This window comes from Fringilla coelebs, assembly GCF_963513975.1.
Source record: "Fringilla coelebs genome assembly, chromosome: 6".
Classification (NCBI taxonomy): Eukaryota; Metazoa; Chordata; class Aves; order Passeriformes; family Fringillidae; genus Fringilla; species Fringilla coelebs.
Window position 1 is genome coordinate 45,118,126 of NC_140034.1, and position 12,443 is coordinate 45,130,568.

Genomic DNA, 12,443 nt, shown 5'->3' on the forward strand with positions numbered 1-12,443 from the left:
GGGCCGGCGATCCCGCCCGCGCCGCGGCTGCCGAGGGGCGGCGGCCATGTCGGGGGCGGGCCCGAGGGCCGGGCCGCCGCGTATAAAACTGGCCGCCGGCGCCGCTCTCCCAGCGGCAAACCCGGCCGTGTTCCGTAATCGCATCCTCGGCGGCAGCGCTTCCCAGCTGTCCCGCCCGTCCCGAGGCGGTGCGGGAAGAGACCCGCAGCTTCACTTCTCCGCCGCGGCTGCTGCTGCTTCCCTCCGGCACCCTCCGCCTCCAGCGGGGCGCGGAGGCCATGTTCCCGCCGGACTCCACCTGGAATATCTCCTTCGCCGGCTGCGGCTTCCTGGGGATCTACCACGTTGGCGTGGCCAGCTGCCTGCAGGAACATGCCCCGTTCCTGGTCGCCAACGCCAAGAAGGTGTACGGCGCCTCGGCCGGGGCGCTCACCGCCACCGCCCTCGTCAGCGGCGCCTGCCTCGGTAAGCGCGGGCCGAGCCCGGCGCTCCTTCTCCTGTTCCTTTCGTTACTGCTAATTTGTTAATTAGAGCAACAGCGAGGGGATGTGGGTGTATATATGTATGTGCGTGTAAATAGCGCCGCGCCCGCCTCCTCCCGAAGTGCGAGCGGCGCTTTGTTTTTCAGGCCTTTCCCCCCGCCCCGGTCCCTGACGGGTGGCTGAGGTCAGGGAGGCCCCTGATGGTAGGAGGTCAGCGCAGGGCCCCTGGTTCTGACATCCACCCGCACGGACATGTATAGCGTGGGCTTGTTGCCCTCTGTGTGTGGATTTACCTTGCTTGGGTGTAGGTCTGGTAGGGCTCTGGTGAGAACAGGAGCCTCTTGCCGTGTGGTCACTGGCCTTTGGTGGCTGTGACGGGAGGTGAAGCGGCTGGAGGTGGAGACCTGGAGTTTGTGTGTGCAGGTGGGAGCTGGGCAGCATCTCTGAGGAGCACAGCCTTCAATGTGCGTGTTTGTTTCTGGAAGAGTGTTATTCCTTGGGATCTTGGGCACTGAGGAATTCTCTTGCCCTTTGCAAGAGCTAGATCTCCAGTTTAGCTAGATTTTATCTCTGTTTTCAAGTTATAGAATAACATTAAAAAGTTATCTCTGAAGCGAGCACACAGTGGATGCAGTGTGTCCCTGTGCCTGGGGAACAGCTGAAGAAAATGGTCTGTGGTGCCTCCTGGCTTTTTCTGTTGTTTTATGTATGGGAGGAAGCTAACAAACACGTGTTAGAGTCTGTACTTGGAAGCTTTTATGTTGAGAAAAACAAATGCAGAAAAATTTCTTAAGCTTGAAAGGAGATTGTGGTGTGAGAGAATCTGGTGTATGTGTTTAATCTCAGAGAATTATGAGCCTCTCTTAGAGCTAAGGGCAGCCAGAGCTGTTTATTGCTTGAAGTTCTCTCACCTTGGCAGGTGTTCATTCACAGCACTTCTTTCTGAGATGTAGCCCTCATGCAGCAAAAGTTAGTATTTTCTGTGTAGTTAGGTTTGAAGTTTCCCTTCCTGAGCATTTTGTTTACAGAAATGCCCAGTGAAGTGCAGCCATAACTTGTGGAGTTCTTAACAGCTGTTCAGACCCCAGTCTGAGATCTCAAAGGCTGTAGTGAGCCTTGGTGCCAACTTTTACTGTTGACAAGGGATAATAATCCCTAATCCCTTTTTGTGTAGAGATCCATTTGCAGGTAGCTGCCAGGAATTTAGTTGCTTAATTGCTGTTGCTTCTGTTGAAGGGGTGACTCCCCAATTAGTTCCCTAAGTGATCCCTCTGCCACTCGAAGGCATGGCACAAGCGTGAGACACGCTGACGGTAGTTCCCAAATCCTTTGCCTTGCTCAGATGCCATCCTGGCTGCTGAGCAATCCTGTTATCATGTTTACTTTTTCCTGGCTATTTATATGTCTAGAGCATCTGTGGTGTGCCAGGCACTGCCCTGAGGGAGGCATCCAGCCTGGTAGAGAGCTTTCTGTGAATCAGAATAGGTTTTCCCACTCCCTGTGAGGTACAGTGGGAGTGTAAGAGTGTAAGTGTTAGGGGCCACCTTCTGGGAAGCGTTCACCTACCTCCTGAAGGAGGGCAAACCATGCTCTTTAAAGCTAACCAGGGCTTGGGTCTTGGGTGTTCCAGTTCTGTCTTCCATTTGACTTCTCTGGGATTGTTTTCTTCTGACTCAGCTGCATGACTGACATATATCTTGGGTAGAGGGCAGCTCTAAGGGAGCAGAGTTGACTTCTGAAAGTAAGAGCACATGGGGTGCATGGCTGTACCTTGTCTGTGTCATAAACCCTTCTGACAGTGTAGCTTCCAGGCAGAGGTCAGAATGAAATCATAGGGGTAAAAGAGGACCGGGCAGAAGGTACAGCTTGCCCTGAACTAGAAGAGCAGTTCATTCTCATACAGGCTCCTACAGGTACCTGAGTACCTGTGTTTCTTGTGCTGCTAAGAGCAGGTGGTAGCCCATGGGCTTTGTATCCTATGGCAACTGCTGCTCTGCACTGTGAGTTGCCCTGTCCATGAAACTGGAATGCTATATAGTGTCTCTTGATGAATGACAAAGGGGGAATTTTGCAGGAAGAAGCCTTGCTTATTTGACTGTGTGTAGATAAAGTTAGTGTCCTCGTGCCTGTGAACTCATGAAGACTCTACTGTGCAGAGACAAATACTTGTAGGGGAGGAGTGGAAAAACCTCTTCCTTGGAGATTTTTTCGTGAGTCCAGTCTTTTGAGACCCTGATCAGAGAGAGCAGAAATCTTCCTTGAGTTCAGAGAATACGATCCCATTTAGTGGTTTCTTTTCCAGCTTTTCCCCTCTGGCCTTGCCTGTGAACTCATTCTGCCTTCTCTGTTAGTTGAGACCTCACTGTCATCATCTGTGTAGGACAGGAAGGCTTTGCTGTGGGCTGACACTGAACTGAAAGCCGTGACCAAGTGATCTGCAGCCTTTAGAGCACACTGTGGGCTTCAAAGGCGTGCTTGAGAATAGCAAAGAGAACAACATTGGGTGTGCATATTACTTAGGTAGGGCACCTTATATTTATATAAGAGATCAGGAGGTATTTACAGTCTGATATGACCTTGCCTAGCTCTGGTTAAGCACTTTACCATTAAGTTGTAGGGATCTTGGATTTGTTATTCAAGGTTACAACAGTGATGTTGCCCTGCACCTCAAGTGCTCTCTCTCCAGCTTTGAGATTCTTCTGTTTGCTGGCATGAAAAAGCAGTGCAATTTTTCCACTAGCATAATCCATACGGCTATGAAGGTGCATTGGGCAGTCTCTTGTGTTTACAAGTTACTTGATTGTGCATGGTGCGGTGTTGTGGCATGAACAGCTTCTTGCCCCAAGTATATTCTAGAAAATAGCCTCTGTAATACCTGTACCATCTCCTGGGGCTCTTGAAGTCCAGCACACCAGGAAATGCACCTTTATAAGCCAAGCAAGTGGAAGGTTCTCATGCTGGGCATTGCGCTCTCCTCTTTGTGTGTACCTCCAAACCTGCAGCTTTTCACAAATTCTAGGTGTGGAACTTTGAGGATGGTCACCTGTCTGTATAAATCTTAAAGTCACTGGCCTGAATGAGAAAAACTGGCTTATGCGATATGGTGAGACCATCCTTTTTCAGTCAGGAGGAATGCTAAAGTGCAGCTACTGTAGGATTCTTCCATCCCTAATACTGAGTAGGGGGTGCAGTTTTGGTAAGGTCTGGAATCATGTTACTTCGGTGAGCCGAATGGGGTTTGTTGTGCTTGCTTTGGAAGCATAGCAGCGTGAATAAATGATGGGATGTGAAGCTGTATTCACTAAAAGGCTGTCTTTGAGCTGGTACCAAGGTCCCTCTGACTCATAGTTAACCAACAGCATCTCAACTGTCTGCGTGGCATGTGAATGTTGTCCTAGACAGCCCTATCTGAGGGTAGGTTGGAACTGCTGAATTGCTTCTATTTTAGGTGGAAGGGGTGGGGTTCTGCTGTCAAATGCAAAGCTGGCTATCAAACTTCATCTGTGGAAGTTAGCTATTCTCCTAAAGCATGACAAGGTCAACAGAAAATGAAAAAGCAAGCTGAGGAGATGCTTTCAGTACTAAGAGTACAGAAAGGAAGCCGTGTGTTGTTAGATGGAGTAGTATTGTTTGGGATGCTGTTTGAAGAGCACTTCCTGTGTTGTTTACAGCATTTTAAAATTTAATTATTTTTAATTGCTATCTTAACCGGGACTCTGTCTCAGTCTTGACATGAGATGACATAACAGTTATTTGACATTTGGGTTTGCTTGTCAGCTGTCACCATGTGACCACCAGGAAATGTGCTGCTGAACTGTAGAGACGTTTTCCATTGGGTAGCAGGAGGGGGAAAAAATAAAAGGCCCAATGAACAAAACCTTTTGAAACTGAGATAATTAGCAATATCAACATCTTAAATGTTGTGCTTTTGCAGTTTGATTATGTGCATGCAAAGGCTTAAGAACTGGTCATGGAGATTTTGGAGATTTACTTTCTCTGTGTTTGTGTAATCTTAACACCAAATCCCAGATTGATGGAGGGAAATAAACCAGCTTAGAGTCTATGGAATCCTCAGAGCAATGCCAGTTTATGCTGGCCAAAGCATGAATCAGAATGCTTATCCTAGGGGGAAGTATATGTAATGCTGTCTTCTGTGGCTGTGTGAAGAGAGCTATGGATCTCCACAGAGACACAAAGGAAAGTTTTGTAGCATCTGTGGTGCCTCAGTAGTTAGGTCCCTCTTTGCACAGATGATGGGCACTTATACCTCCTGCTGAGGCCCTCCCTGGAGAAAAAGTTGTTGAGGTCAATAGCCCCAGCTCAGGAAGGAGAGACACCTTTGTGTACTTACATTGAAATATGGATATAATTAATGGGGAACCTTCTGGTGCTTCTTGGAAATGGTAAAGCTTTTTTCTGTGGTGGAAATAGAGGTGGAGGGGAGATGTTCTGTGCTGACATAGACGGAAATATTCACTGGCTTGGTGGAGAAGCTGCTGAGCCTGGATCAGTGCCCTCAGCAGTCACAGGGCTGTGGGATCAGGTGTCCAGAGGAGTAAGCTGGCAGCCAGAGCTGTAGGACGTCTTGATGGGAGGGAAGGAGCTTGTTCCTGCTGTCTGCCTGGTTCTAACAAGAAAGCTTCCGTAAGGAAAGGTGCTCTTGCAGGCATCTTGTTGGATGAGTGCAAGGGAAGCCAAGGAGCCACTTCTAGCAAAAAACAGTCCTAGCAAGGCATGTGTTTGTTCATTTGGCACCCCACATAGACAGCAGGTGTGCAGAGCAGCTCCGTGCCCAGCCTTGCTGTCAGCCATGGCAGCAGCTGTGCAGTGTCACTGCCAGCAGCACAAGAGGTCTTGGGTCATTCTTCCAACCTGTAGGTTCAGCACATCTCTTGAACTTGCAGCATGTCTGAGCTGTTCCACTTCTTTCTGCCTTTTAGCTCCCCAAACTCTTCAAGGCAACTGCAAGTCCTGCAGGTAAAATAGGAGAAGCTGTTGTATGTTCTTGAGGGTCCTATGTCCACTTACTGATTGTGTTTGAAAGTTTAGTCCTGATAAATCAAAAAGCCTTCCTCAAATGTCTTGCTGTGTCATTCAGTTCCAAACTCCTGCTGCTGCCTGCATGTCCAGTAGCTGGTGGTGGTGCTTGTTTCCTGTCTGTTGTGGGGGCTGTGTTGCCTTCCAGTACAGTGAGCTTGGGATTGTACTCAGATGTTGGGCCCCTGCTCACTCTGCCTCACCTGAGTCTTCAGTTTCTCCATGTTTCTCTCTGTGCCCTCCATGAAGCACAGGTGAAATGCTCCTTGGCTTGATTTCTGTGCTTGATTTCCACTGAACTTCAAGAGGACCATGCAAGGGCTGGAAATGGTAATTAGTCAGCATTCCTTCTTTCTGTAGATGGGAATGGGTGGGCCTTCTAATTACAGGACCTTTGCAAAAGCTCAGAAATCTTACTCCAAGGAGCAGTGTGAGTGGGTGACTCCTGTTCACCTTGCTCTTTGCAATATAAACCCTACTTGTGGCTGAATTCCAAAGTGGCCACCACTTCTCCATTGGAATTCTCTGCACTTCTGCACTTTTATTCCCCAGCTCTAATACTTATTCTCTTCCTTTCTGCTAAGCGTTCTTAGGGACTTGAGGTGAAAGTCAGGATGTGTTCTTCAATTATGTGGGAGTCAGCAGAGCCTATGTATTTGCCTTGGCCTGTGTGGCTTGTCAAGCAAGTAGATTGAGAGCTAGTGAAAAGGAGGGGGAGAGGAAATGATTCCATGGAAGGCCCTAAATAAGTCCATGTCCCTGGGAAAAGGCAGAATGTGTCCTTGAAGTAGTAGAGTCTGAGGCAGTAGAAAATCCTTTCCAAGGAGCACGTAGGAGAGAGGCAATTAGTGAGCCTGGGAGTGTAGAAACGTTGCTGGAGATTGTTGTAGCCCTGCCATTTGTAGCTATGAAGGACAGGGGAATGGAGGAGAGAGTTTTTGTCACTTGTGATACAACAGCTGCTCATGGCAGGCCTGATCCTGTCCCTGGGGTTGTGCTGATCTGTGGTGCAGTTACATCAGGTGTGGGAGCTGGTAGCTTGGTTAGAACCCAGGGCTTTGTGCTGCCCTCTGGCACTGTCCCAGAGCTGAGCTGGTCGTGCTTTCTGGTACAGATAAAGGCCAGATCCCCAATGATGACTTCTGCCTGACACGACCTTTGGAATCTGCAAGCTTCATGAAGTGTCTTCTGCCACTGTTTCCCAGGCTTTTAGCTGTGCTGTACCTGGAGGATTTCTTCTGAGAATGAGCCATTCTCTTCCTTTTCATACACTGAAGTTTGTGATATTGGTTTTGGAGGCCTATTTTAGGCTTAGGATTTAAAGGACTGAATATCATTGTAGCATTGGAGGTTCTGGCAATCTCTTAGTTTGCCACTCCTGTGGATTATCTAGTTTAGCATCCTGAAGTAGAAGAGGTGACATCTGACAATGTAAATGAATCAGGAATCCCTTTGCATATGTTAATTACAAGGGCCAGTCTTGCTGGCTTATTGAATGCTGCTGATTCAGTGCTGGGCCTGGCCAAAAAAAAAAAAATTCCTGTGTATTATGGAGGCAGAGTGTGGATTCAGGCTGCCATAGTTATGCTATGCATGAAAAAACTTGGAGTCTTGTTTCAGAGTGGGCTGTCAGCACAGAGATTTACACTGATTTATCTATCCTAGTGTTCTTACATTGCAGGATTGGTAAAATAATCTTTAAGGGAAGCATTTAACTACTAGCCATATTTTTTCACACAAAAGAGGTCTTGTGTCAAATGTTCATCTGAACATCTGTCTCTTGCTGTTCTTGTTTGTGTGCTAAGCCCTGAAGGAAGGGTTGAGCATAGGCTTTTCCCCTGCTGGGGTCTGTACAACCCTCTGTGAGCAGCTCCTGTCCTGCTAACGCAGTAGTTTTCAGAACCTCAGTCATGTTTTGGCTGGGGGTCCACTGCTGATGTCTCTGGGAGACAGGTAGCATCAGTTTCTAGATTTTCTTGTCGTGGTTCTCAAGGTATGCATCCTAACCTTGTGATCTGCCTGATGCTGCTCCAAGAAAATGAGAATCATTCTAGATCAAAATGCCAACTGCTTTGGAAACTCAGCCAGAGGAATGCTTTGGAAACTGAGCTTTTTGATTCTCACTTCCTTGCTGGAGTCTGCCCTGCTTGTGTCAGGGCCAGTGGGGAAGAGTTTGGGCTGTAAGGTGACACTTGACCTGCCTGAGAAGGGAGGGCAAAGCAGGCCCAGCTGGCAGTGCCCTCACAGGTGCACAAGGAGGGGCTTGGCGTGGATTGGAGCGGTTGTTGGTGAGCCTTGTGAGCATGAGAGCTGGGTATGATGCAGGCTGAGAGCTGGTGGAGGGTGTCAGGCCTGTTCCTTTCATCTGTGTTAGGGTTTTAGCAGTCACACAAGTGTACAGTGGAAGGGACAGGGAGGAAGATGGGCTACTTTGCGACAGAGCCAGCCATGTCTCTGGTGTCATCTCTGAACATGAAACAATTGCCCCCTGAAACCGCATAGGAAAGCTTTCTGCAGGGCTTAGGCTGATAGCTACCAAAAGCCACCACTTCTGCCTCTGGGCAGACCAGAGAAAAAGGTAATTTCTCATTACAACATGGGTTTTGGTCTCTTTCTCCCCTCCACCAGCTTTCTCTGGATGAGTACTTGTTTTTGAAAAAATTGCTTCAAACTCAGTATTACTTGGCCCAAAGTGAGCAGCAAGGATCTGAGCTGCACCTTGTATATTCTGTGAATCCCCTTTTCTTGTCATCCCGTGCTGTCTGAATTGCACTAGAGCATTGACAGGGATTGATGCATGGATGAAGATGGAACATGACTTTCAGTTCAGCTTGCCTGGGGTCCTGAGCAGCTTTTCCTTTTCATGCACTGTAAAGTCATTTAATTTCTCTAATGCTATGACCAGGAATGCAGCATTAAGCCATATATTAGGGCATTACAGTAGGGAAAGATTAGACTAGTGGGTGTTGTTGTTGTGGTTGTGACAGAGCGATCCTGGCTGGCTGCCTGCACTGAGCTGCCTCCTGCCCTTCCTATCGATTTTTCACAGTAGCAGCTGCCCTGTTTTCGGGTTTGTGTTGCAGAAGTAAGTGCTCCCGTCCTGACCGCAGAAACAAAGCAAGTCTCAGCTTGCAGAACAGCAGTTCTAGTGAGGTTTTGGTGTGCCAACACTTCAAGTCCAGTGCAGAAATTTAGTTAGAGACCTCATCAAGCCTGTGAGTTCTTATGCCTGCTCTTCCTGTTTGTTTCTGTGCAAAGCAGAACAATGGGCCTTAAGGTGAGGTATGACTGGTGCATCTGCACTTGGGCTTGCAGGAGGGTCGTATCCTGCAGGTACCAGCTGATGGATGGGCATGTGGCAGTCGCTGTGCGCTGCCTCGTGAGCTGCTCTGTGCAAGAGGGAAAACCCCTGGCAACTTAAAAGCAAGTGTTCATCTTATGTTCCTTATATCTAGCATGTGGCAATAGCTCTGGCTCATCTATTAACTAGTATCTAGAGCACACTAACCATATCTTTTGGCTCAAATGGGAAAAATGTCTCTTTTTGGTTTGGCTTTATTTAAACAGGTAGCATAACTGACAGCTTCCCCCCCGACAAGTTGAAATAGAAAAGCAAACATCTTGGGACAAACCTGTTAAGAGGTAGGCTTCTGGTTCTGAAGCAGTTGCAAATGATCTGGATTTATGTAGCCCTCCTGCTGCACAGTGTGTCTTGGGCTAAGCATTTTATGTCTGGTCTAAGCAATGCTGAGTGTGAAGAATCTGAACCAGAAGGTATTGTGGGCTGAGCCCTTCTTTTAGCATCTGCCTCTGGCTGCAAGAGCTGGCCTTACTTGAAAAGCTGTCTCTCTTGTTGTTTGCAGTTGCTCTACCTGTAAGGTCAGAATAGGTGCTGCTGACTGTAGTCTAACAGGGATCCCTAGGAGTTGCTCCAGTAGGTGTCAGTGCCTCTCATTCCCGAGCAAAGGGGGAGAGAAACGCCATTATGTACCTCGGGTAACCAGGCTTTTCCAAGAACTCTTTTTACAAAGTTGTTTGTTTGTTGAACTCTAAGGTTAAATCCCTGCACAGAGCCCCTGATCTTGCCACAGGGAACAGCTGGTCAACAACAGTCTGTAAACTGAGTGGGTGTGGTTGTGAGGGGGGTTGTGTTACCTCCTAGGTATCACCAAATGCAAAAATAAGTTTCCTTTTTGTATGTCTTATCTGGAGCCAAGTGAGCTGAACTGTGTTTTACCTGACAGCAAAATAGTTGGAGAGGAGATTTGAGTGAAGACCTTAAATAAAAAAATATACATCAAAACAACAAAAATTAGGGAAGTCCTAGAGGAACAGCTTGTTCTGGTACATGGTGTTTCTCAATCAAACTGCTTTACAGAAGGATGTGCACAGATGAGAAGACTTGGTGCTTTTGAAGACTTCACTGCTAGCTGCCATCCCTCAGCCTCCAATGTTTGAAAATGGGTGTTTTTTTATTTGTGTCAAATAGCGGCAGTTTTACAACTTCTGGCCAGTGAGGGATATTCTTTCCACAGCCAGTGCTTTTAGGTGTCTCTCCAGGATTTTAGATGGAAGTTAAAGAGCTGTCACCAGCAATGGGGTACACTTATCACCTGAGCATTTCTAATAAGGGCAGGTTGTAAAAAATTGCTCTTTATTTCCTGCTGGCATGGATTTGTCTTTGGGGCCCCCTTTGACATCTCTTCAGCCTCTCTGATGGACCATCAGGGAACATCTTGGGTCAGGTTCCCATTCAGGACAAGCTGGCCTTTGTTTATCTTGGCTGAAATGTTGGCTGGTTTTTGCTCTCTTGGGACAATAAGTAGAAATCAGTTCAGCATGAGTGTGGAAAGTGGAACAGAAGTCTACCCAAGGAGTGGGATCTTCCATAAACTGAGGTCATTGCCCACGAGAATTGGGGTTGTCCTTGGGTCACTGGCACATTGCTGTGCACTGCTCCTTGGGATGAACAAATGTGTACTTCATGATGATCTGAGCTACCCGTGAGGAAACATCCAATAATGTTCTCTGTTAATTATTTTCTAGATGTCAGTTTGAAAAATTCTGTTTATATTTCTGTGGGTTTCTTTTGGGCTGGTGACAGGAGAGTGTTGTAATTAGGACTATATCATCTCCTGGGAGAGGCCGGGCAGGAAGGCATGTGTATTGCTTGCTCTCGGTGCTTAGAAAAGAAGCGAGTGCAGGACCTGTGCATGCTGAGCTGAAGCAGTGTAAGGATGTGCCCTGGAAGAACATGGAACAGCTCTCCTGAAACCTCTGCTCATTGTAGAGACTGACTTTTAGCTCTTGCACGTATGTGGCACAGAACAGCTGAAATAGCAAGAGACAGGCAACCAAGATAAATTAATGTTGGGGAAGATCATGCTAATAAATTCCTTCTGACTCATTCTATTCCTAAATTTACATCCAGACTAGTATCTAGCAGTGGGATAATGACAATTCCAGCAGTATTCAGTGACCAGCTGCATTGAAAGCAAAATGTGAAGATTTTAGCTGGGTATGCTTAAAAGGGACATCCATGCTGAGTATCGCACAGACGTCCCTGGAACAGAGAGCTGAGCAGAACCTGAGGAGTTCTGGAATGAGGTCTCTGGTTATAGTACACAGGGCTGGCAGGACTCCTGTCCTGAAAATCTTACAGTCAAAATAGCTTGGTCATGTGATTCCAAACTGAGCAAGGCATAGGGCTGTCCAAGGACTGGGAGAATAGCAAAAAGTACCTGTGCTTTCTTCTGCTACTTGGCTTCATTTCAAAGCTGTTGGTTTGTTGGGCCAGTTGGAGCCTTAGCTGGGTAATGGGAATGAGGAGGGAGGAGTGTTGCTGATGTGTAGGAAGGAGTCCATTTGTTGGTGTTCAGTGAGAAGCAGGTTTAGTAAGGATCTGCAGTTTCCTGCCTGCCCCACTAGTCCAGGCAAGTTATGGTATCTGCAGTCTGGGGTGTGACCTCTCTGTGCTTCCTGCTAGCAGGGACAGAGTGCTGCCCCTACATCCACCAGCTCTCTGTGCTGTCCTTTGCTCTCCATCCCTGTTGGAGAACTTTTCCTTTAGACTTATATCCTATTTACTGTTGCACTAGGCAGGGAGCGGGAATGTCCCTGGCACAGGTGATCTTTGTGCTGGCACAGAGCTCTCCCAGAGAGACCTGCAGTGTCATGGGTGAGCTGCAGGATTGAATATTCAGAATGCCCTTCCCCCTATTTAGCTTGCTCTGCTCCTATTTTTGTCTGTGTCTTAGACACTTTTTTTCCAGTTGAAATACTTCATGGGTCATCTGTGATTTTACTGGCGGGCAAATAGATACCAATATGGTCTAACATGTGGTTTAACAGGAGACCATCATGGTGCCCTTGGTGCCAAAGCCCTGCTGCTGCTGGTGTGGATCTGAAGAGACCCTTCTTCTCCACTTGTCACCCCTCCTGTCGAGCAGTGTTTAGGCTTTGCGATGGTCCTCATCCTCATGCACTGCACAGGTTTGGAGTAGCCTTTCTGTTTCACCCCAGAGCCCTTAGCAGCAGTTAAGGGTCTCCCCATCTGCCTGGCTAACAACAGTTTTAGGTGATCCATCTTCAGCTCTGCTGTCCCAGAGGCAGAGGAACAGCAGGCTGCTCTGCTGGGGTGTTTGTTTACAGCTATAAATAGCACGTGCTGCTTGAATGCTTTTCAGGTTAGAGTTTAGGGGATGTCAGGCAGTACAGACTTAGTTACTGGCTTATTTTGGGATTGAGCATGGCTGATAGATATGAAAGTCAGTTGTTAAAGGGAGCAGTCTAACCCCATGTCAATAAGCTAATGTGAGGCTGGATTGATACAGCTTAAAAATGAAGTGTGGGCTAGCAGCTGCCTTCAGGCTTTTCCCATGGTCGCCACTACCTTGCCCCTTGTAGCCACTGCAGATGACAAAT

At 47.6% G+C, this 12,443-nt stretch overlaps 1 protein-coding gene across 1 annotated transcript in view; it reads left to right on the forward strand.

The window, feature by feature from the left end:
* Nucleotides 1-123: 123 nt before the first annotated feature.
* Nucleotides 124-12,443, forward strand: part of PNPLA2 (patatin like domain 2, triacylglycerol lipase) — a 29,270-nt gene continuing 16,950 nt past the window's right edge. Inside the window, exon 1 of the mRNA XM_084207430.1 lies at nt 124-465. Coding sequence (XP_084063556.1) covers nt 279-465 — 187 coding nt within the window. The 5' untranslated portion in view covers nt 124-278. The remainder of the gene's footprint in view (nt 466-12,443) is intronic.